The sequence below is a fragment of the Cydia pomonella genome, chromosome 25 (genome assembly GCF_033807575.1).
Source record: "Cydia pomonella isolate Wapato2018A chromosome 25, ilCydPomo1, whole genome shotgun sequence".
Classification (NCBI taxonomy): Eukaryota; Metazoa; Arthropoda; class Insecta; order Lepidoptera; family Tortricidae; genus Cydia; species Cydia pomonella.
The window spans coordinates 5884789-5911366 of record NC_084727.1 but is presented as its reverse complement, the minus strand read 5'-3'; the positions used below and the strand labels follow the sequence as shown (position 1 = coordinate 5911366).

The 26578-nt window shown below is 40.9% G+C and overlaps 1 protein-coding gene across 1 annotated transcript in view; it reads right to left on the bottom strand.

Moving 5' to 3' along the window:
- LOC133531684 (bromodomain and WD repeat-containing protein 3) overlaps window positions 1-26578 on the bottom strand; it is a 57336-nt gene that overhangs the window by 4681 nt on the left and 26077 nt on the right. The window contains 12 exon segments of the mRNA XM_061870047.1: window positions 700-820; window positions 1411-2259; window positions 3871-3943; window positions 4539-4688; window positions 16335-16447; window positions 17608-17744; window positions 18295-18378; window positions 18686-18853; window positions 19490-19628; window positions 24603-24754; window positions 25644-25773; window positions 25877-25973. Coding sequence (XP_061726031.1) covers window positions 700-820; window positions 1411-2259; window positions 3871-3943; window positions 4539-4688; window positions 16335-16447; window positions 17608-17744; window positions 18295-18378; window positions 18686-18853; window positions 19490-19628; window positions 24603-24754; window positions 25644-25773; window positions 25877-25973 — 2213 coding nt within the window.

Here is a 26578-nt window from a genome sequence, read left to right as displayed (position 1 = left end):
TAATAGGGGTGGGGGTGAGAGGTGAAATGCTTGATGGTAAGCGGTTGCCGTATATATGGACGCATGCAGTTCCAACTGCATGCTGCCGACCCTATAATAAAGGCGCCTGTAGTTTATACTTTTGGATCATACGTCTCATTAAAAAAATATGATCCATCGAACACACATTAAAGTGATTTTCATTAAGATTAATTGCTTTATATACTCGTAATATCAACAAATGTTTGGAAAACAGTAAAATACTAAACGAGGTTAATTGTTTGAACATTTTGTATTGAAAAAAATGATCAAAAATAAACGAACAGTCACTACATTTTAGTTATTCAAAACAGTATAATTTGCTGGCGCATATAATTAAATAGGCGCATATGGAACCGTTTAAAGCAATAAACGTTTCCATTCCATTCCTCCTAAAGCCCAAGGTCCTACCTACAATACTTCTTCAGTTCAATAAAATTTAAATCATATTCAATTGGAACACGGTCGCTTTTCCAAATAAAGCAAAATCAACTCGTTTCCTACCCAATAGGTTAAAATTTCAGTGGCAAATATTCTTTTTTTTTATGACTGGGCCTTAGGACGTTATGCCATTTCAATGGCTGTTTTTCTGAGTGCGGGCTTACATGGTTCGAAGTGGCTCGATTGTGACGACCTTTGAATATAAATAGAGTTGTTTTGTTAATGTTATCCTACACGTACCGTGGCCGTTGTGGTGCTCGTGGGGCGGGTGCACGTAGTCGTGGTCGGCCATGGCGGGCGCGCCGCCCGACTGCCGCAGCAGGAGGGCTCCGGCCTCCATGGCGGCCTCCGTGGCCGCACTCTGAAATTATACTTTTGGTTATGCCACGTTCTAAATACTCGTCAAACGTAGTCAATATAGGCGTTGGCCGACCGGTGGGACTCACCGTTGCTGAAGCACTGGGTGCAGCTACATGCCCTATTATGTAAAAAAATGTTTTAATGTTATGTTTGTACTAACTCCAGATTTAAGTATTAGGATGTTACTAACACATTATGGATTTTTGTTCGAACTAAATGATTTTTGATTTCATAGAATTGATGGGAAGAACTCAAAGGTTTTAAACGACTTGAGATTAGAAAACGTAAATTATATAAGATTTTTCTTTTTAAATTTACTCAGACGACCGGTCTACCCTAGTTAGTAGCCCTGCCTATGAAGCCGATGTTCCTGGGTCGTCAAAACTATATAACACAAGCCTTCTTCAGCTTTGGTACTGTTAGGCTTCATGGGCGTAGGCAGGTACAGGCAGGGGCGGGGGGGGGGGGGGGGATAGCCCCCTAGGCCTCCGACGATATCAACTCGTGGTGTCTCCTGCGCTGGTGATGCGGCGCACGCTTGCTGATGGCGGCTGCCGAATGTTCCTCACTGTCCTCGTTGTATATCAATACCTGCGCCGCGTGGTGCCTCCTGCGCTGGTGGTGCGGCGCGGCGCGCGAGTGGTGCGGCGCTCGCTTGCTGATGGCGGCGGCTGAGTCTTCCTCACTGTCCTCGTTGTATATCAATACCTGCGCCGCGTGGTGCCTCCTGCGCTGGTGGTGCGGCGCGGCGCGCGAGTGGTGCGGCGCTCGCTTGCTGATGGCGGCGGCTGAGTCTTCCTCACTGTCCTCGTTGTATATCAATACCTGCGCCGCGTGGTGCCTCCTGCGCTGGTGGTGCGGCGCGGCGCGCGAGTGGTGCGGCGCTCGCTTGCTGATGGCGGCGGCTGAGTCTTCCTCACTGTCCTCGTTGTATATCAATACCTGCGCCGCGTGGTGCCTCCTGCGCTGGTGGTGCGGCGCGGCGCGCGAGTGGTGCGGCGCTCGCTTGCTGATGGCGGCGGCTGAGTCTTCCTCACTGTCCTCGTTGTATATCAATACCTGCGCCGCGTGGTGCCTCCTGCGCTGGTGGTGCGGCGCGGCGCGCGAGTGGTGCGGCGCTCGCTTGCTGATGGCGGCGGCTGAGTCTTCCTCACTGTCCTCGTTGTATATCAATACCTGCGCCGCGTGGTGCCTCCTGCGCTGGTGGTGCGGCGCGGCGCGCGAGTGGTGCGGCGCTCGCTTGCTGATGGCGGCGGCTGAGTCTTCCTCACTGTCCTCGTTGTATATCAATACCTGCGCCGCGTGGTGCCTCCTGCGCTGGTGGTGCGGCGCGGCGCGCGAGTGGTGCGGCGCTCGCTTGCTGATGGCGGCGGCTGAGTCTTCCTCACTGTCCTCGTTGTATATCGCCGGCCGGCGGACTCGTAGCTTTACGCCACCTCTCTAAGGAAGGTTACATACATTTTCATTTGTCAGAAATATTACCACTCTCAGCGCCACGTGGGCCGCCGGCGGCCCACAAATTTTCGAGTACAGTAGGCCACTATGATTTTTGAGTTACTTTATCAGCAGGCCACGTGGTCCGCCGGCGGCCCACAAGTATACGAGTGCAGCAGGCCACTATATTTTTTAAAGATTTTACGGGCGGGCCACATGGTACGCCGGTGGTCCACAAAAGTTCCAGTGCCGCAGGCCACTATGATTTTTGCATCAGTTTTGATTGGCTTTATCAGCAGGCCATGTGGGCGGCCGGCGGGTGTTAACTTTACCGGCAGGCCACGTGGTACGCAATGATCACACACAGTGGCGGTACTTCCATACAAGCCCAAAAGCCGGGCTTGCCTTAGTTGCCTTACCGAAATTACGTAGTGATAAGTTCAATATAGATTATTTAAACAGCGCGCCAAAAGAACTCGTATTATTGAATTCAAGCCACCGCGGCGCGAGCGTGTTGCAAATTTTTGCCGTGGCGCCTCGTCCGCGCGAAAGAAACCAGTCGTACGATCTATCCTGATCTATCCTGCTCGCACTCGTTGGCTTGCAACCGGGCTTGCTTTTTCGTCCCGCTCTAGGCGCTCTAGCCTACAAACTGCCATATAACGAATGTAACTATTTGTTGGTATGTATAGCAATCTTATATGGGCGAATTAGCCGGGCTTTTAGTGTGAAGTTAGCTGCATAATTGTGCATGAGCGCGCGTTTACTAAACAACTTCAAGTGTATTATTATTTGTGCAGTCTAAATACTATTCTTATTCTGTGTCGAAAGTTTAATTTATTTTAAGTGAATCAGTGAGTGTGGACTTATTTGTTTATTGTTGTTCTACGGCGGTGAGAGTGTTAATAGGGTTGTTTCCATCTACAAATCTTAGGGCAGAATTGTATCCCAATAAATTCTTTTGGATTATAAGAACATGCTAAACTACTTTTAGGGGACCTGTAATGACCATATTTTTGTAAATATTGAAATTAAAATATCTTTTGGCACACGTCACGTGACCAAACTCGAAACGTCATTGAAGATTGTGATGACGTCACAACTCTCGGATTGACACTGTTGACAGTTACGCGATAAACAACAAATGACAAATGTCAGTTGACAGTTCGTATCTTCTACGTGTGTATGTAGTTATGTGTCAAACCGTAAACTGTGACGTCACACAATTTTCAAAGAGCGTTTTAGGCGCGAAAGCATCTGTCAAAATATATTTTGTTAATTTAACATATTTAAAGCCGTTTTTAGTATAAAAGTTGAATTTTAGGGCAACTTTTAGTTAATATAGAACGTAATACAAGCGTTTCAAAAAATTGGAAACAACCCTATTAACGCTAAGCTCTACTTATAGCGTTGTGTTCCTGCCGGTGAGTAAGGTTGCAAGAGCTCAACGAGGGTGCGGAGTGTTAGGGTCGACAACGCGCAAGTAACCTCTGGAGTTGCATGCGTACATAAGCTGAGACTGATGGTTCAGGCAGACCGTATGCTTCTTTGCCACCGACGTAGTATTAAAAAAAAAACAAATATGTACATATATAGTTTTACTGGAAGAAAACTCACCCGACTGTGCGAAGGCCTCGATCTACTCATGCCCGAGTGTTCTCCTTGCGACGCGTCGTTTTCTTGTCTTTCTCTGTTACAAAAACAAAAAGTTGGTAAAATAATAGTGTGCCATTAAGCTACAATAAATTCAAAGTAGAATAGCACCCTTTGCAGACGTTCCTTGTTAAGACAAAATATATAATATGTGACGTCACAGGGGGGGAGGTGTGACGAAATTCCCCTAGTGTGCCATCTCGATTTTCGTCATTATTTGGTACGACTGTGACAAAAAGGATACCTACATAAACGCGGGTAATAGGAGTACCTAGTCAAACGCATCGCAAAGCTGGAAGCATTAAACGCCTTTATTTTCTTCATTTCTGGTCAGGTTTCGTCATAACATAAGTAATAGTACTACCGTAGAGAAAATAAACTTCCTACAAAACCGAAGTTTGACAGCGATTCAGGGACGAATCACGCTCTCCCATTCTAATGTATGGCACTATCCCTTTCCGCTTTTAAGGGTTGTCAAAATTCAAGTCATTATCTCATCTGTGATCGTACACGCAAAGGAACGTCAATTTGTGCCAACCTTAATAATTGCTCGGAGCAATGCTGAGCCGAACGGAGTCGAGAATGCCCGAAGGGATCAGTTTCGCCCCCTGGTTTCGTCATCTGATGCTCACCTGTATCGCTGAAGGGGTTCGTCGTCGCTAGAGCAGCGCGGGTGGTACGAATGGTCGGATTCGTAGCGACGCTGCCCGTCTCTCCCCGGTGAATGCTCCGAATTCGATGAGCTGGACTGCGAAGATCCGTCTGTGAACCTCTCTCGTGTCCTGTAATAGAAAGTGAAGGTTATGAATAAATAACTATTATTATTTTTACCTTTGGGGTAACGCGGCAGAGCTAGAAAGAGCGTTCAGGTTGCAAAGGCGAGCGATGCAAGTCGTGGCTGGCATCCCGTGGGATCGTGACGTTAGAAATCTGTTTCAGGAGTACAAAATACTGACATTACCAAGTTTGTACATGCTGGAAATTGCAAAATATGTACGAACTCATTTGGATCAATTCTCGCCCTACGGGGACGCCCACAATGGTAACACAAGGCAGAGACATAAGTTGCGACCACCCCCGACTAGACTGGCAAAATCAAAAAAACTGCTGCACTCAATCGGCTCAAAGGTGTATAATGCAATACCGGATGACATTAGAGGCGCATGTAATAGTCGATCATTCGAGAACAAGCTAAAGGCAATGTTAATTTCCGATGCTCGGTAGATGATTTCTTTCGGCCCTCTGAGACCACCTGATTGCTTGCCCAAGCTCTAAGAAAATAGGAGGTATATTATATACCATTAAATAATATTAATTGTAAGATTGTTATTTATTTATGTATGTTAGACTTAATAATAAAGTAATTATACATATATTGCATGTTATAAAATAAGTTACTGTTTATATTAGTCTTTTTATCGATTGAAAATAAAAAAATATATGAAATGCAACTGTTTGAATAAGTTGCTACGTTACCAATCATTTATTTTGAAATGTGACAGTTTCTTATATAGATTCTATGATAAACTAGCATTACTTAGTTTGCGTCTGGAACAGCGCCATCTACCAGGAAATTGGGACAACAAACTAAACATACTCCCGCCTTAAATGACGTGACGTCATTAGAAAATAATAAAATGAATCAATGTTCCAACTTGAACATAATTAAACAAAATAACAACTTATTACGGACGCAAACTAATTTTCTACATCACATAATAAAGGACATAATTTGGTTATTGAACGTTGCAATACTCCTGACGAGGTTCGTAGATCATAAGTTCTGGTAAGTTGGTCTTTTCCAGGGTATTTTTTTATAATTCTTCCCATAGGCCAACGTCCAGGAGGAAGCCTCTGGTCTTTTATTAGCACTAAATCTCCTTCTTGGAATTCTCGAGTAGGCTGTCTCCATTTAGGCCTCTGTTGCATCCTACTTAAATACTCGGATTGCCATCTTCGCCAAAAATCTTGTACCATTCTGGTTGTTAATTGCCATTGATCGAGTCTATTTATCTTCACATCTATTAGATCTTCAGATGGTATGATATTAGTTGGTTCTCCGATAAGAAAATGACCAGGTGTTAAGGGGTTCAAATCGTCCGGATGATCGCTGATGGGCGAAATGGGTCTAGAATTTAGACATGCTTCAATTTCTGCCAGGACCGTGCTTAGTTGTTCAAATGTTAGCGTAGTATCTCCAACTATTCGTTTCAGGTGGTATTTGGTCGACTTGACACCTGCCTCCCATAATCCGCCAAAATTGGGAGCGCCTGGAGGAATATATTTCCATTTCGTCCCTTCTCTATCTAGCATGGAAATAAACTCATCTGGAACACTGGATTTTCCTTGACTCCACATTTCCAATAACTCTTTCTCAGCGCCAATGAATGAAGTTCCGTGATCACTCCACATTTCTACTACATGGCCTCGTCTTGACACAAATCTTTTAAATGCCGCTAGAAAGGCTTGTGTTGTCATGTCACTTACAACTTCAATATGTAGTGCCTTTGTGCACATACAAACGAACAAACATATGTAGGCCTTGTAAGACTTGGCACCTCTGCCTTTGCTCATTTTGACATTTATTGGACCCGCAAAATCCGTTCCGGTGATTAGGAATGGTCTGCATCGTCTGACTCTGGAATCGGGTAAATCTCCCATTTTTTGCTCTTTGTTCTTCGCATTCTGTCTTATACATGTAACACACTCCCGTACAAAACGTTTAACGCTATTTGCTGCGTTTATCAGCCAATATTTGCCTCGTAAGTATGTAATCATCATTTGCGGAGGACCGTGTAGTGTTTTGGCATGAGCTTCTCTCAATATTAACGGAAGTAATACATTGTTTTTTGAAATAATTATCGGGTGTTTTCGTATGAATTCCATATCGGCGTGCTTCAATCTACCGCCGACTCTTAGGATGCTCTTATCGTCAAGAAAAGGTGATAAAGCTAGGAGGTTGCTTTTAGATTTTAAGTTTCTGTCTCTTCCGAAAATTCTACTTCTTGTGACATCCTAATACATATAGTAAGTGCATCGTTTCTTTCTTCGTATGTCAGGTAAGAAGGTAAGTTACTTTTCTCTTTGTCTATAATTCTTAGCCAGCGTCTACAGTATGCAATAACACGTGTAAGTTTCTCCAGTGACGAAAACTTCTTCAATAAGGTAAGTTGTTCTTCATTCTCATTGGTTACTACCATAGTTACTATATTCTTTCTCTTTTCTATTGCTGTATCTAGTGGAGTTCCTTTTTCTAATCTTATTTCTTTCTCTTTCAGCATTGCAGATCCGTTCCACCATATCTCTGTGGACATTAGTTTGGAAGGCATCACTCCTCTTGAAGCAGGATCAGCAGGATTTTGCTTAGTGTTTACATAGAACCAGTGATTAGCATCGAGTATCTGCGTGATTTCTATGACTCTATTCTTTACAAAAGGCTTCCATTTCATTGGATCTCCGTGTATCCAAGCCAAAGTCACTTGACTATCTGAATAAGCGTATACGTTGTCAAGATACACATCTAGTGACTCAGCTACTTGTTTCAAAAGTTTACTCAATAATGTAGCAGCCAGTAATTCCAAACGGGGTAAGGAAACTTTTCTAATCGGCGAGATTTTTGTTTTTGCTGTCACGAGGGATACTTTAATTTCTCCTTCTTCGTCTATAACTCTCGAGTATATAACTGCCGCATAAGCTAATGCTGAAGCGTCTGCATATCCATGCAGTTCAAGAGTTGATTTACTCGTAGTGTGCATCCATCGATCTAAGCTGACACCTTTCAAAGCTGGCAGTTCTCTCTTATACTGTGACCACTCTTTTTGTAGTTCTGCCGGAAGTTCTTCATCCCACGAAATGCCTTTTTTCCACAAAACTTGCATAAATATCTTTGCTAGTATGACACTTGGAGCGATCCATCCCATTGGGTCGAATATTGATGCTATCTCAGATAAAACGCTTCTTTTAGTCATAGGTGTGTCATAGGAATCTTTGATATGATTAGGTATGAACAACTTATCTTCCTTAACTTCCCATATTATACCTAATGTTTTCACGCTCTCTTTGCGTTTTATTTCGACTGTCTGCGTTTCTTCTCTCTTTTCTTGCTTGTCTAATGCTGTCATAAACTCTTCGCTATTCGAACACCACTTCTTTAGTGTGAATCCTCCAGAAATTAAAATTTGTGTAACTTGTTTTTGAATTTCTATAGCCTCTTTTTCTTCGTCTGTACCTGAGAGCAAATCATCCATATAGAAATCTCGTAATATCATCTTTTGAGCTTCTGGATAGTCCGATCCTTCATCCTTTGCTGTTTGCCTTAAAGTTTTTATTGCCAGATAAGGTGCACAGGATGTTCCGAATGTAACAGTTAAGAGTTTGAAGTCTTCAATGGGTCCCTTTGGATCTGGTCTCCATACAATTCTCTGGTAATTTGTGTGTTCATCTTTTACTCGTATCTGTCTATACATCTTCTCCACGTCGGCAACAAATGCTATCTTGTATGTTCTCCATCTAATGAGAATGGCTCGTAAATCTTCTAACAATGGGGGTCCGATTAATAACTCGTCATTCAAGGATACCCCGTTGCTTCCCTTGCATGAAGCATCATAGACTACCCTTAATTTGCTCGTTTCTCGCTCCAATTTAATCACAGCGTGATGGGGGAGCCACACGCCATTTTCTTCTTCATCTTTGGTTTCTATTTTCTTCATGTGGTTTAGCGTCATGTACTCTTCTAGAACTTTGTTGTATTCTTCTAATAGGTGAGGTTTACTTTTAAGTCTGTTCTCTGTAGACTTCCAGCGCTTCAGTGCAATCTCTCGGCTGTTAGATGGAAGAACTGGTGGCTCGTGTTTCATTGGCAGATCTACTATGTAACGTCCGTCTTCGTCTCTAGTGGTAGTTTTCTCATATATTTCTTCTACTTTGATCTCTTCTGCTGTTAGCTTGTGTTTCTCTTCATCCATTGTCTCTAGCTCCCAGAATCTCTTTAGCATATAATTTAACTCGACATTTAAATGCATACTAATGAATGGTTTCTCTTCTCGCTCTCGTTCTATTCCGACTGTGACTTTTCCGGATATTATCCATCCCAAATGGGTTTGTAAAGCTATGGGAGAGCCTGGAACGCCTTTGATCAGACCAGGCTGTATCATCTCGTTGTAAACTTCTACTCCCAATAGAATATCTATAGAACTTGGTTGGTGGTAAGTCGGATCGGCTAGTTGTAAATCTCTTAGATGAACCCAGTTATCGATAGTAAGTTTCTCTGAAGGCATGATGTTTGTGACTCGCTTTACTATGTAAGTTGTTATACTCATTTTCTTTTCAGGATTAAGACGTGATGAAATCTCGATATCAGCAGCAAATCGGATGGGTGTGCTCATCTTATCAAGACCCGATACATTTCCGTTCACGCGCTTTCTCTTAAGGCCCATAGTTTGAGCTGCAGACTCGTTCAGGAAAGACTCTTGAGAACATGGGTCTAACAAGGCTCTTAATACGAATTCTCTTCCTTGGTGGTTCGTCACGTTAATTTGGGCTGTAGATAACAATCCTGTCATGCTTCCTGTTGTTAGATGGGCAACTATCTCTCTCTTGTTTCTCGTGTCTTGCTTGGGTTCTTGTTTAGAGTCTTTCTCTCGATTGCATTCTTTGTTTTCTCTCTCTTGTTTTGTTTCTTCTTTGTGCTCTTTCTCTTTGGATTGGTACGTATTGTTGTGCAACAGTGTGTGATGTCTTCTTCCGCACTTTTGACATGAGAACTTGCTTTTACAGAATCGGACAGCATGACCATGGATGAGGCAGTTAAAGCAGAGTTGCTGGTTTTGAATGAACTCTGTTTTCTTTTCAAGTGTAAGCTCTTGGAACTCTTTGCATTGATTCAAGTAATGGTTCTGCTTACAAAATCCACACTTGATGGCTGGTGACACGTGAAATGACTTAGACTCGACAGTGAAGTTATTTTCTCTCTGGGTGCTTCGATAGGTACTCTTCATGTTCATGTTCGTTGTTTGGCTAGGTTGCATCATCTCTAAAACTCGGAATCTCTTTTCTAAGAACTTTTGGAACATGACCATGTTAGGTAACTCTGTGAGGTTCAGATTACTTGCTTCTTCTTCCCACTCTTTATGTGTTTCAGCGTCTAACTTCTCAACAATGATGTATATAATAAGTGTATCCCATGAACTTGTATTAATGTTTTGTACTTTCAACTTGTTAAGACACTCCATAGTTGTATCTAATATCTCTCGAATCGCTTTAGCAGTGCCCGCGTGAATTTTCTTTTGATTCATCAACTTGCTTAAGATTGAATTAATAATGACTCTCTTGTTGTTATACCTGTTCTGTAGCGTGAGCCATGCCAATTCGTAGTTTGTTTCAGTGACAGCTAGATGATCCAACAGTTGGGCAGGTTCTCCAGACAAGTAGCTTTTTAAATAATGCAACTTTTGAACACTGCTCAAGTTTTGTTTGTTGTGAATGAGTGACGTAAACATATCGTAAAACGAAGTCCAATCTTGGTAGTTACCGGTAAACAACGTTAGAGAAAAGACGCTCGTTCCTTGATGCAATGTTATTACATGGACTTTGCAACAATAAATTTGACTGTGTGCAGCTGGTGAATAGCATTAAATATGTGGTTCCTAGAAACGCGAACCGTCGTGAGACGCGTGCGTACAGATTATTTGCCGAGAGCCCTTGCCGCACTAACGCCGGCTTTCGTAACCCGCTTCGCCGGCTCCTTGCTTCCTACAACCAAAACTTTACTGCGATAGATATATTCCACCTGCCCACCGTTAAATATAGAAAAGCCTTATCAGATTGTTTAATATAGATTAATGTATACTAATTTAATTTATAATTGCCGTGTTTAGCCAGAGATACATTTAAACTATTATTAGCATAGTAAAATTGTATATCTGTCCTACCTTCTTCAACTTTATGTGTATAAGTAACTTGTGGATAACGTTGTTGGCTGTACATAAAAACAACACTTATAATGTAACACCATTTGTAGATTGTATTTGTATAGTTGTTTGTTATCCCTTAAAAACAATAAAATAAATAAATAAAAATAACTTCGCTATATCTATTTTCGGTAGCTTCACGTCATCACTGTTGGTGCTTGGTGTTGGATTAGTGCTGCTCGTGCACGGCGTAGTACCCTCTAGCATGTCCGTCATCTCTGCTTTCAAATCAATGAACATTTCTTCGCACGCTGAATACACATCTTCTTTGAAATATTCGTATTTCGCTTTGTCTGAAGGTGTTGATATTTTTATCAAGGCTCGATTATTTGCTACGAACTGACTAAAATAATTTTCTATGGATTCTTTTCGTGTCTTGATGTACCCTCTTGTTAATCTCGCTTTTGGTGTTTTCTTGAAGTTCGCTTGCGCTTTGAGAATTAATTCACAAATATTTTCTTGCTCAGCTATTAATCCCGGTAATTCTTGAGACATTTTGAGATATTATTCTTGAAAATTAGTAAAATTCACAGCGAAATCTTGATTGTTTTTTTTTGACGTGAAAATTTTTTGACGTGATTCTATTTCCGAAATCTTATTTTTCCAAATCCATAAAATCCAATCTAGTAAATATAGCTGATTTAAAGCGGCGATTTTTCTGCGTTGACTCGTAGGCTTGTAAATATAACTTATTTATTTTATCTTCTCGAAATCTTGAATTTTAATTTTGTAATATTGTTGACAATTTTGACGTTTGGTTTCTGAAATTACTTCTAGATGCTGTATATCACTGACCCTTTACTTTGATTTTAGACTCTACACTACTGTACTTTAAGATCACTTTCGAATGCACTGTCTTTGTCACTTAAGTCACTTCGCTTCTACAGTTCGAAGGACCACTTTGTTTGAATAAGTTGCTACGTTACCAATCATTTATTTTGAAATGTGACAGTTTCTTATATAGATTCTATGATAAACTAGCATTACTTAGTTTGCGTCTGGAACAGCGCCATCTACCAGGAAATTGGGACAACAAACTAAACAGCAACAATAATCGGTATAATTTGAATTAAAATAAATTAAAATTTTGTTTGACTCAAGATAATGATGTACCCTAGATAAGTAATGTTTAATTAGAAAAATAATAATACGGGTAATCCCATTAGCTGTAAAGTGTTGACATGTAAAATACCTATATTTTATCAATAAATATTTGATTTATTTATTTATTATTATTGGGGTGTTGCGGGCCTTTCGAGTGCCACGTCGACCAAGCAGTGATCTATTGTGACGGCCCTTTAAAGTTCATTACTAATGCCCGTGGAATCCAGGAAGTTCCAGATTCTTTGGACCGTAATCTTATGTGCCTCATAGTGTTGCAATACATGCCGCCCTAAGTATGTACTTCTTTTAGACATTAGTGGTCCACAGGAACAGAGAATGTGCATTGCAGTCTCCTCGGACTCCTGGCAGAGCCTGCATGTCGCATCTTGTTTCTTTCCAATTTGAAACATGAGTTTATTCAACTTACAGTGTCCAGGCAATATTCTAGTCACCGCGCAGGTTTTGTGTCTTTTGAGCCCTAAAAGCTCCTTTGCAGTTTTGCTGTTGAACCCTGTGATTAGAGCTTTCGAGTGTTCTTGTCCTTTGACGAACTTCCACCAATCGATTGCTCTAGTTTTTTCTACGTTGCTGAGCAGAAAATATGCATCTCGTTTTGTGATTCCACAGAACGGTCCTGGGCCGACCAGGGGTGTGTCAAGTTCGTCCGTTTCTTCGTTTCCGTTAATGTCGGAGTGCCCTGGTACCCATCTAAGTATGACTTTGTTGGAGTTAGCCAGTACATTTAGGTTTATTTTACAGTTTTGGACTAGTTTTGAGTTAGACTCAAGGGATTCTAGTGCCAGCAGAGCAGCCTGGCTGTCTGAGTTGATGTAGATATGTTGGTGTCTAACGTTTCTATCCCAGTTAATCTCCCCACATTTGTTGATGGCGAAGACTTCTCCCTGGAAGATTGAGGCCTGTCTGCCCATGCTGATGCTAGCTCTGAGTTTGGGTCTCTCACCATAGATCCCACATCCTACATCATTGCGTTTCTTGGAACCATCCGTGTACCATATATGGCTTCCCTGTTCGACGAACATTTGGTCGTTGGCCCATTTGTCTCTTGGAGGTATTTCCACTGTGTACAGTTTGGTAAATGACATTCGGTGTGCGTGTCATCAGTTGACATGCTAACGGTTTTATTTGCAAAAACCCAGGCCTTTAGTTAGCTTAATGCTCGAGACCACCATTTTGACCTGTTTAGCGTGCATATTCTGTAGACGCACTGCTTAGCCTCCTTTTGCACCTGCAAGTGGAGTGGTATAATGTCTAGCAGTGCATCTAGGGCTGCCCCCGGTGTCGAGAAGGCATTTGTTGCTGTTAAACAAGCCGTGCGCTGCAGGATGTTCAAGTTTCTATTGCCGTCTTTTGGTTGGTTTTGTTACACCAGACTGCGGAGGCGTAGGTGATTATGGGCCTCACTATCGCTGTGTATAACCACATAGCAATTTTAGATCTTATCTTGCTCCTGCCATTCGACAGCGATAGATACATAGATTGTGTATAATATTTCTCAGGTGAGGGTTCCAAGTTAACTTTTGGTCAAAAGTGACCCCTAGATACTTGACCTCGTCTGAGAATGGTGAATGAATGACTTGTCCATTAAGTCTTGGCTCTGTGAGCTTTTCGAGCTTCCGTTTCCTCGTGAATGGTACTATCACAGTCTTGCTCGGGTTAATGGACAAGTCATTTTCTCTACACCATTTGAATATTGTGTTTAGAGCTCCTTGCATTAGGTTGGATATTGTGTGGAGGCAAGGGCCTTTGATAATGACTACAAGGTCGTCGGCATATCCTTGTGTGTCATGGCCTATCATAACTACAAGATGTTGGTCCACTGCTAGGGTCCATAATAGTGGGTATAGAACGCCTCCTTGTGGACACCCTTTTGTGGTATAAAATTCATGGTCTGTTGTGTTGAAGGTCAGAGTGGCTACTCTATTCGAGAGCATGCTATGTACCCATCTGGTGGTGGTTTCGTCTACTCCCTTTGATTTCATACCATTGAGTATGGTCTCTGTGGGCGTATTGTCGAAAGCACCCTCGACATCAAGGAACGCAAATAAAGCAGTTTGCTTGTCCTCTAGGGATTTCTGCACCCTGTCAACAGGTCAAGTAGGGCAGTCTTCATAGATTTTCCCTTTTGGTAAGCATGCTGGTTTACACTTAGTGGTCTGTCTACCAGGTATTTCGCTCTAATGTGCTGATCAATGATTCTTTCCATCGTTTTAAGTAGGAACGGTGTTAGACTAATAGGTCTGGAGGATTTAGGTTGTGAATAGTCCTTTTTCAATGCTTTTGGTATGAAGCGTACCTTGACCCTAGTCCATTGATCTGGTATCATTCCCCATGCAAAACTTGCTCGGAATATTCTGGCCAGATGCGGGAGGAGGAGGTCTTCTCCCGCCGATTTAAATGGTTAAAAATTTTCCAATGCCCATTTAATTTTGTTTGGTCTAAAAATATTAGTTGCCAAATTCCAGTCGATATTGCGGTGCCTGTGGGTTTGAGGATTCCTTTGAGCGCATAACTGAGTGTTACTGGTTGTGTCCGAACCGGGGAAGTGGGTGCCTCTGAGCAAGTCCAGAGTAGCGTTGGAAATGTCGGAAAAAAACAAATGATTCTTTCGGGAATTTATGAAATATACGTTTTTTTTCCGTTTTTTTCGGATTTTTTAAGAAAAAATAGAATAAGTCACTACAATTTATTTAATATCATTACTATTCATTTATTTCATCATCACTATCACTATGACCATATTTCAATTGTTTCGACTATCATGTCGTCGATGTTGCCCATTTGTAGGTGTAAATTAGACCGAATGTAGATTAATTTGTTTAGCCGTTCTGGCAAAAATCGATTGCGATCTTTAGTATGCGTCCTTCCAAATAATGACCAATTTCTTTCTGCGGCGGCAGATGATGGAGGAATGCTCAGTAATCGGATTGCAATTTTTGAAAGCAGTTTTGTAGAGCATAAACCTTTCCACCAATTAAGGGGATTTATTTTCGTGATAGGCCAAATACACTCGTTACCCCAGAAACCTCCTTTCGATTGATACTCCGCAAATTGACCCATCATATCGCTGGTGCTTAACTGCGTATTATCTGTTAATTTCGTAATATACTGCACCATTTTTAGAAACTCTTCATCAGATAATAAAGCCACATAAAGCGTAATGAAGCCACAGCACACGATTGTGACACTTGAACTGAACTGACACAGATGTCAATATTGTCAATAATCATTTACCTACACACCAGTATTAAGAAAAATAACCGATTGAAACCTTCACGAAAAAAACGAGCCGTTTGGAAAGAAACGGGTTTTTTCCGGAAATTTTCAACGCTAGTCCAGAGCTTCCTCTTTTGTGTTCGTGAATGTGCCATCTGGTCTTTTAACAAGACCGAGGTAGTTGTTAGGTGTCTTGGAGAGTATTTTGTGAATTCTCGCTCCTTTATGAGTTTGGGCAATGTCTTTACAGAACCTTCTCCATGACTTCTTTTTTGCCTTCCTGATTTTTTTATTATATTCAGTCAACGCTCTACCTTATACCTTTCCCACTCATTCGGCGTGGTCGAGTGATTGAATATGCGACGTGTAGACCTACGGAGGTTTTCTAGCCTTTTGTTTTACCACGTCGTTTTGTTAGTAGTGGTTGACTCTTTCGCTAGGCCCTAAGCATGCTATCAGAGATTAAGTTAACTGCCATGTTGAGAGAGTCTGGTGTTTTGACATATTTTGGGACATCCTTTAGACGGTTTTCGAGGTCAGCCTTATAGGCTTCCCATGACGTTTCTTTTAGATTTTTGCGCGTAAGTGGTTCCCTGTCTAGAGAGCCTTTAACACTGAACAAAATATGTCTGTGGTCCGACATTGAATTTTCGCTGCTGACACGCCAATCGGCTAGGCAGCTTGCCGCCTTTCCAGTAGCGAAGGTTATATCTAATACTTCTTGTCTAGCCCTAGTTACGAAGGTGGGCGTATTGCCCTTATTCCTATAAATATTATAGGGACATTCTTACACAAACTTACTAAAAAAACCGGCCAAGTGCGAGTCGGACTCGCACACGAAGGGTTCCGTACCATTATTTATAAAAAAAACGGTAAAAAAATATGTTTTTCGTATCGGAGCCCCACTTAAATATTTATTTTATTTTATTTTTAGTATTTGTTATTATAGCGGCAACAGAAATACATAATCTGTAGAAATTTCAACTGGCTAACTATCACGATTTATGAGATACATGGTGACAGACGGACGACGGAAGGACGGACAGCGAAGTCTCAGTAATAGGGTCCCGTTTGACGCTTTGGGTACGGAACCCTAATATCGGCAGTAGACAGTATACGCACCGCTTGGGCAGCTTCTCCCTGTGCCGGTGGCGGTGGCGGTGCCGGCGGCGGCGCGGCGGCGACGGCGCGCTGTCCGAGCCGCGCGGCCGCTTGCGCCGCGCGCGCGGACGGAACTGGGGACATTATTATTATTAATACACATAAAAATGTACAACAGGCGAACTTAATGCCTTACGCATTCTATATCAGTCAACTGTACCCTCTGTACCGGTAAAATGTACCCTCATAGAACGATTGAATTTACCGGCTGTTTCCGATATCTCGCGACCAAATGCTGGAATGATATCCCTCCACCTGTAAGACGGCTTAAAAACAAGCAAACTTTTAAACACCAGTTTAAAAATATACTGCTTTTAAAACTTAAAACAGGGATACCATACGGCTTTTTGGTTGCAGATTTCAGGATCTAGTCGGTATTTCGGAGAATTTCTAGGAGATCTTGAACCGACCCTACTCAACTAACTTTTATATTAAATGACCACTTTTTTTATTTTATTCTATTTATGTATTGTATTTCGGAACATATTAACACCCCTACACACTACCGTACTTTTTTCCAATTTACCCAACTGTAACGTGATCTAGGTTCCGGCAGAATATCAGTGCTTTGCTCGATAGAGTGAAGCGTATAGCGGAATCAGAACCCTTTTGTTTTTACTGCAATGCACACAGCGTACAGTACAGCAAGTAAATCCATTTTTCTTGTATAAGCATATTATTTTTCTGTTAATTAAATTGTGTACGTACATATTTTAGTTTTGTTCTGTTTGTAATGTATTTGTAAATTGTGTTTTTTCAACATCCAAATAAAACGTTTTGTCTATCTATCTAACTATAGGGCGAAACAGAAATGTAAATTCGCTTATGAGTTGGATACTTATCTTCTCTTCTGTGTTATTTTTTTTATTAATTGCAATATTTTACTATGAGAATATATAGGTCACACTGAGCAACTTTTACTGGACCAACCAATAGCTATTAAAAAACATTACACATACTAAAATAAATAATACCAAATCACTATACAATACGATTCAGTATCGGAGGCCAATCTGACATAGTAGTAGATTCAAAGCAGGGAAGTATTGATAAGCATTTAAAAACTTTCGTAATTTTAAATGAATTATTAATTGTCACATGTTTTTCCTATGTATATAAAGTAAGACAAACCGACAATCACAATATAAATTCCTAAGAATTTACCACGCGTAGTTTTAAGTGAAATTGTATATTGTGAGATAAATAAATCATATCATATCATATCATAGCTCACCTCTGGGCTCGGTTCATGGGCGGGCGAGTCATCGTCATAAGTTAAAGACGCGTCGTCGGCCGGAATCGACAACTGTTCGACTTCGATCTGCTCCGTGGACGATGAAGACAAACCATTGGGGGATGGTATGTAAGTGTCTGAAAATAACATAATTATATAATAATCCTCCTTGCGTCGTATACCTCAATATACGTCGTGACCTTCTGTATCACTTTCTCTCTTATGATCATTCTCCATCTGTTTCTGTCTCTGGCGGTGTGGAGAGCCATGTGTACTGTGGAGGCAAACGCGGTGCGAATCTGGCCAGACCAACGAATTGGACTGCGTCCGCGTCCAGGTCTTTCATATCTACTTAGCCGGTCACAACGAACTTTTCGAGGTTGCCACCGTCTTTTCTTGCAATACGACCGAAGTATTCAAGGACTCTAATTTCAATCTCAAAAAATGTACTTGTTATATACCGCAAATATTTCATATCCATTTCAAGTATTGCATGACGTCCACTAAGAAATTGTTTAACCTCAATTTACGTAATGTTATGAGTAATCTGGTTATGTTCTGCTTCAGTTTTTTCGTTGTTTAATAATGGTTTTTTTTGTGTATTTTGCGAAATGTAAATTCTAATGATAACGTTCGATGTGATGTTCAGATAAAGCTTCAAAATATTAAAATGAATAAAGTATGTACCTCTCTCATACGCGGGCCCGGGTTCCGGTGATGCGGTGGGCACGTGACCGTTGGCTATTTTTGTCTTCTTGCCCACTCCTTTACCTAAAAAAAAAATACATTAACATATTCATATAAATAAGATTTTAAAATATTGGTTGTTCTTTTAATCCGGAGGTCGCAGATTCAAATCTTGATTCGCACGTAATTAGACAATTTACCATTAGCTTTTCGATGAAGGAAAACATCGTGAGGAAACCTGCATATATCTGCGTAGAAATTCAAACAGTGTGTGTGAAGTTCCCAACGCACATCAGGCCAGCGTGGGGACTATAGCCCAAGCCCTCATGCATGAGAGGAGGCATGTGTCCAGCAGTGGGACGTGTTCTGCCTATAATTTAGGATGTGTTACCTTTCCTGTGTGCTCGGAGCGGCACGTCGCTGTCGGAGGAGTCCGGGGCCTGCAGGCGCGCCTGCGCCAAGGCTGCCAGGGGCTCCGACGAGGAGCTGTCCGAGTTCGGCTCCAGGTCGGGCCGCTCCGGCGACGGCGGTTGGGAGACGATGTCGCCGTTCATACTCTCTGTGAATATCATTGAGGCACAATAATATAAGAGATGAAAGGGGCCAGGGGGGAGATGACCGAAGGAGATGCTCTTACGGAACTTTCAGTAGGAGTAGCAGTTATAGGAACTCGTGTCTAAATCTGGGGATCTAGCCGAGACGACATCGACAAACACAAAATAATAACGAAAAACCTATATTTTAGTATGCTAACGAAACATGCAAGCGCACCCATCAAATATGGAGCAGCTCGGAGCGGCCAAGGTGCTCACAAATATCTGCGGCAGGCGCTAGAGTGCCTGTTGAAATGTTTTTGAGCACCTCGGCCGCTCCGATATATCTGATGGTGACTGTACACGCGAGAAATCAGTGAACCTTTCGCAATCTACAATGCATTCGCGGTGCGTTCCTGGTGAACCGGGCGACTCGTGTGCGACTCCATACATCAAGTATGGAGCACGTCAGTCATGCTAGCCGGTCTGGACACATGTTAAATTTGTTGTATATTTAGTTGAATAATCTCTAAATCCAAGTAAAATATTCAAAATATAATGGAATTAAAGATCTTAAGGCATCTACCTTGCCTATACAAAATTCAAACGAAAACAAGATTAGTCTAATTAACTGGAGACGTGATAGAATCCCCTAATGTTACCTGCATGTGACTCGATACGCTTGCGGCGAGCGCGGCGCGTCACGCGCGGAGCGGAAGCGGAGGCGGAGGCGGCAGCGGGCACGTGCGCTTCCCAGAGCGCCGCGAACAGCGCCGACAGGCGGACTGTCATTGAGTAGATCTGCACAAGATGCAGTGTAATCAATACTGGTAACTTTCTTCTTCACCAGAAAATGCATTAAAACATAATTAATCGCCAGCTGGCAAACTAAACTCACTAATGGAAATAGTGCAGTACTATAGAGGCCGGGAAACAACAGCGGTGGCAACATGGTTGCATTTATATCGCCTGTCACTTTCGCACTTACCGTGCTTAACCCGCAGCTTGTAGGCTAACCCCCTTATTCATAAACGTCTGCTAAAATTGTCAAGCCGCTAATAATCGTTTCTCCCTTTCCGAAGTATTGGTATGATGGAAAGGGACAAACGATTATTAGCGGCTCGTCAACTTTAGTAGACGTTTATGAATAAGGGGGTTAGTAGGTAGAGATACGCGATAGGGATACACGGCTGGCAACGCCGTTTGTTTAGTGCTTTTATCAAACTTGCAATGAACAATGTAGCCAATTTGTTTTATTAGTAGGTTACACAGCTAAAAACAAATCTACTTTGCTTGAATGCCAAGACGCTGTGCCAGAATTTGACGTCTAAAAACAAAAGAAGGTTACTTTACAGGCCTAGGTGTGTATATTGGGTTGCATACAAGTTTAAGTCATATCTTTGATACGCATAACAACTTGTGTCATAATCATCACTGCGCATACAAATGATAAGTCATATTATATTGTGTCATACATTTTTAGCCATAATATTTGAGGAATGATGACATACATAGCAGTTGTCATATTTTTTTTGTGCATACCTAACGAACCTAACCTAAAATTTTATGCGATTAAAATTAATGACTATAAAAATTATGACATAACTCATTTAAGACAAAATACCAGTGATGCTCAGGAATATTTCTGACTTACAATTTTATTCATAGTGTTATGACAATTAAAAATATGACAAAAGTTGTTATGCGACCAGAGGGAGTCCCTGTGTAAGGCTGTATGAAATTCCTTTACATATCATCTTAATTTGAAGTAAGTCATGTCAACACTACATTGCATGTTTGAGAATTTTTTTTTTAAATGAAAATCGTACGGTTAATTATGGCTCGTAAACTTATGATTGTAACTAGTGAGTTTTACTTGACACGGCGAAATAGTTTTAGCGTTGACAAAAGAGACGCGTTTTCTTGGGAATAAAAATAATTAGAACTTTTATTTAAGTAATGATCGTATAATTTAATAATATTAAAGTAATATCTAGGGAACACGCAGGTCTCGATAGGTTCATAAAATGTGGCAGGGAATAGGGAATATTACGCGAAACTGCGTAGGGGGCGCCAATACCACAATCCGTCACAATCTAAGGGTCTACCGCGAAACAAGAAAATCGGAATTTCGTTATCTAACCTCTCTATCACTCCTGCCCATTCGAGCGACGACGAGATAGATAACTGAATTTCAATTTTCGCGTTTCCCGGTAGGCCCTTTGTAAACAAACCGCCTTGATGCATCAATGTCATATTTTATTATCTGTGAAAACTTGTCAAAAAACTTGTGTGTTGTTTTTTTTCTCTGTATGTTCTTCTTTTTACAAATGTAATGTGTTGTGGCTTTAAATAAATGTATTTTCTGTCTTTCTTTCTTTCTTTAAAAAACCAGTATAAGGCAGTATAAGTTACTCTATGGTTTACGAAAGGTGCTATTGCTGCACTCTGGCGGTAGAACATTGCAGTAATACTCCCTATTAATACAGGCCAGAACACTAAAAATTGTGGCTCTGTCTGGCCGTATGTCATAAATCTCGAAAAGGAAGCAGTACAGCAATGAACACAGCGTGTGGACAAGTAGAAATGAACTCTATGCTGTGGAGATTAGATATCAAAATCCAGGTTGATGTAAACATAAATGAAACGTCATAAATGAATCATGCATATTGCAGGATGGTACAAAAAGTTATATTAACGATTACTAGGAATATGTAGATATGTGCATATCTACAAAGTCGCTAAGTGGGTGAGGTACTCAAATTTATCTGCACAAACTCGTATTTTCTTAATAAGATTGATCATGTCATTATTTAAAGTAATAGTTCCCTAATCATCTAAATCCACAGCGCAGCGCTTCGTCAAAACCATAGATACTAAACAGAATCCGCAACAAACTTCGTCCAATCTACATAAGTGATAATCCGCCACTGGCTTCGTCATAAATGTAGGTGCAACATAAAATCCGCAACAAGCTTTGTCCAAAAACCTAACACTACCTACGCCTCCCCGTTAATCCCCGGGACGACACGTACCCGGCGCAAAAGTTCCAAAAATACTGGCGTTACCGCGCTGTACTGCCTGTCATATTTGCTAGACCAGGTGTGAGCCAGAACGGGGACCCAAACCTCGCTCTCTTAACCGACACCCCAGATATTTAATAAAGGTTTTCATTAGGTTCATTTCGGAGTAAAGGTGTTAAAGGAATTAAAATACATATAGATATGTAGTATGCAAGTATCAAAGAGAATTTGAAATAGAGGTGTATTGTCAAAGAAAACTTTGTAGTGCCGTTTTACTGCCATCTTTCGACACATAATTAAGACTTTTAGAACGCCATTTGACTTTGATCCTTATTCTTTCACTGATATCTGTTCAATTTGTTAAATATCAAAAAGTGGCGCCATCTTACCGGGCACAACCTAAAGGTTATGGCGCCATCGCTCGAAACTATACCTTTGATCTTCTTACTCCAGTGGGGTCCCCATATTGCTACTCTTTCGAATAGACTGAGTTCTGCAGCTTGTGCAGTAAGCAAAATCCGTCAGTTAACTGATGTCAAAACAGCTCGATTAGTATATTTTAGTTACTTCCATAGCATTATGTCATATGGTATTTTATTGTGGGGTGGTGCTTCAGAAATAAATACCATTTTTGTTCTGCAGAAGAGGGCTATTCGAGCAATATATAAAATGAACCATAGAGACTCACTGAGAGATAAATTTAAGAAAATTGACATCATGACAGTGCACTGTCAATACATTTATGAGAATATTCTGTATGTGCATAAAAATTTTCTTTAACTATCCACCTCTATTTAAAATTCTCTTTGGTACAGGTAATCGAATTTGGACTGTAAATCGTGCTATGATTATTCTGAACACTTCCCCCACTTATAGCTATTTCTTCCTGCTGACTGTCAATGACTTAAAGCTTTAAATGTTCGCGTTACCTGACTCGTGTCCTGGACGAGCAAGCGGTGCAACACACAAACACACATCAACGTGCAATATTTACACATACGGGATGTTTATTTAGTCACCTGCAATAATTTACGGGCTGAATATATAGGTCATACTGAGCAACTTTTACTATGGGATCGACCTCGAAATCGCAATAAAATTTGCTGTTTAACATTTATCGTGATTTCTGGGTTGGTCCTATGGTAAAAGTTGCTCAGTGTGACCTATACAGGGTGATTTCGGGGTCGTGGAGCAAGAGAACAAGACATCATACAGAATTCAAAGATGAGTCTAATGATGTTGCTCATTATTTATTATCACCAATAATTATGATTATTCTTCAGATGACAAGTATAAAAAAACATGTTTGCATACAGTTTGGTCACCCTACTCAATGTGACGTCTCGTCGCTTTCCATACAGCGTATGTCAAATGTCATAGGGTGACCATGATTACTTCGTATAAGATTAATTTTACTAGAAAAAAAATAAAAATCAAACTAATTATGATAATGTAAATCATTTATAGATTCAGAAAAAGTGGTTCTGGATCACGACCCAGAAATCATCCTGTATATTCACCCGTAAATTATAGCAGGTGCCTAAATAAACATTTGTATATCGACATATTATGGAAACATGCGGACATAGTACCTAAGTATAATCAAAATCAATACGAATAACGTCAATTAACAATGAGGTATTCTACTCAAAAAGTCATATATCCGCGATTATCATACTAATTCGAATCGCCCGTCGTTTCGGTGTATGAGGCAGCATTGATTCGTTACTGAGGGCATAGAATAAGTAATTTATTTATTTATTTAATCTTTATTGCACAAAAGAAAACCTTATAGTACAAAAGGCGGACTTAATGCCATGAGGCATTCTCTACCAGTCAACCTTTAGGCAAAGCAGAGAGATTGTGGGCGGTGCTACTTTAACAACAACAACCAAATATAATACAATAACATACCATACATACATACATAAATATACATACTTATATTTCTTATAATATATACATAAATAACGACAAAACATATAGAGCTTACCCATACATTATTATTTTTTCATTCTGCTAGCAAAGAAAGCCCGTAAGGATTTTTTAAATGCAAACTTATTTTGAGCATTTTTGATGCCGTAGTAATAGTACTAAGGTACTGAAAATAAACTTTCAACAAAACCGAAGTTTGACAGCGATTCATGACGAATCGTGTTGTCCCTTTCTAATGCATGGCACTATCCCATTCGGCTATTTAGGGTTGTCAAAATACAAGTCAATATCTTATCTGTGTTTGTGCATCCAAAGAGACGTCAAGTTGTGCCAACCCTAATAATTGCTCGGAGCAATGCTGAGCCGAACGAAGCCGAGAATACTCGAAAGGATCTGTTTCGCTCCCCCTGCTTGGTTCCAGACTATTGTTTAATGTTTTAGGGACAAATCCTGTAGTGGATATTACAATAAGGACTATCTGTAATGTACGGTACTGGTTTGTTACTGGCGCGAGTTCTATTAGAAGCTTTTAGAAGCTCAGCTAGATTCACAGTGTAGTGTGAACTACGCCTTACCCTCACACATGTATACATATACACTCTATTTTATAAGCTGTTACTTTAGACAGTATGGATCTATACTGCGAGCAAGTAGTTTCATTCGACGTCTCACCTCACATGCCAGAATTCCTACCCTAAATACTATACTATAGTATATGATATAGATCTATACTCCGAGGAAGTAGTTTCATTCAACGTCCCACCTCACATGGCGGCCCTGCCAGGATTTCTATACTATAGTATATGTAGGTACTAACCCGACTCCGCTTGTTGGTGTTGTATAGTCTGCTGTTGTGGAACACGAGCGCGAGGTCGCGGTGCACTTGTGCGGGGCGGGAGTAGCGGCCGGCAGTTAATTTTTGTGATATGGTGCCCAGGTCCATGGGGTTCTTCACTATTGTTAGGTAATCTGGAAAAATATTAGGATATTAGATGAAGTTATGTGTCCCGATAACTTGTTGTGTATGATTGAAGTAGTAGGTAACCATTTTTTCGCCAATATGCTTGGAAATGTTCACCTTATTGTAACAAAAATAGTACGGGAAGTTCCTCTTTATGGTCAAACTAAAACATACCATAATGGTCGTGTTTTAGCGGACGGGAAGTTATTACTGTATTGTTTTTTTAATTTTTTAAACATAACTTTAACTAAGAAAAACGTAAACAGTCAATTAACATAGCTGCGGGCTGCGTCAACACGACCCGGTCAGCATCATTTTCAAGCTATAGGATAGAGTGAAATATTAAGATCCCATCCTTCCTTGCATGTCTCGTTCTTGCAAGACCGTTGTGTATGATCGTGCGAATACTGCTTAATAAAATCAAAGACTATATTGAATAAGTTGTGCCTTTGACTTTTTAAAATGTATGGAGTGTGGAATTAAAAGGAGTGAAATCTCTTATGGTAGACCTGTTGCAAAGTGTCCGGCTGTCAGCTATGATAGTTCCAAATCTCTCCAGAGTAGCGCTAGAGTAGCTAAGAACCTAGGCGTTATTGACGGAGTGAAGTGTGCTGTCTATGGTTTGATTTTTTTTCAAGTATTCTAGGTTTTGTATTGCCACCTATTTAAAGTATTTGATGACACTTTTTTGTACATGGAGATTCCATTCTTACCTCCACCTTCCATATTAAAAATAATTAAAGAGGGAAAATGTTTTTGACATTTTTGATGTGAAGGTTCGATTTGATTTGCTGAGTGATTTGAATTGAAACATGAAACTCATCCACGAATTATCCTTTTCCGGCCTCTGCAATAATGAAGTATTAATGTGTGGCCAACGCCTCGTGTGCGACTCACCAGGGACCTGTTCGAGCGACACGGGCTGGCGGAAGGGCCCGGCGTCGGAGGAGCTGGTCAGCTCCGTCAGCACGCGCGCGCACGCCGCGCGCCACGACGTGCAGCCGGCGCGTCCGCGAGCACGACGAGACTGTTCGTGTACACAAATATGTTTACATTTTTAGTTATTAAACAAACCGTTAGGGGGCTATTCGTAAATTACGTCATTTCAAATGGGGGGGGGGGGGGTTTACCTTAGTGGGCTGGCTGGGCGCGGGCTCGTCGTCCTCGGAGCGGTAGGCGGCGGCCAGCTCGTGGTACTTCGCCACCACGTCTACTTCGCGCCAATGGCTGTTCACATTCAATTCATATGTATAATACTCCATATTACTTTTGTCTCATGAATGTCAGCAAAGATATATAACTCCGTAAAAGATAAATAAAGTCAAAGAGAATTTGCATAGAGGTGGATTGTGAGAGTAAATTAAGTAGTCAACTAAATTTACTGCCGTCTTTCGACACATGATTAAAACTTTTAGAACGCCATTTTACTTTGATCCTTATTCTTTCACCGATTTTATTTTTCTTATTCTTTCGATATGTGTTAAATTTGTTAAATATCAAAAAGTGGCGCCATTTACTCGAGCATAGGCCTAAAGTATGGCGGCACCTTTTCGAGCAATGGCGCCATACCTTTGGCCTATGCTCGAGTAGATTTCGCCATTTTTTTTACTTAAAAAATTTAACACATAAGTGAAAGAATAAGGATCCAAGTCAAATGGCGTTTTAAAAGTGTTCATCGTGTATCGAAAGACTGCAGTCAATGTAGTTGACAACAAAATTTACTTTGACAATACGCCTCTATACTAAATTCTCTGATAGAGTTGACTTTGCTTACTATAAATTTCATCAAGTGAGGAATTATCGTGAGTAAAAAAAGAAATTAAAACATTTCA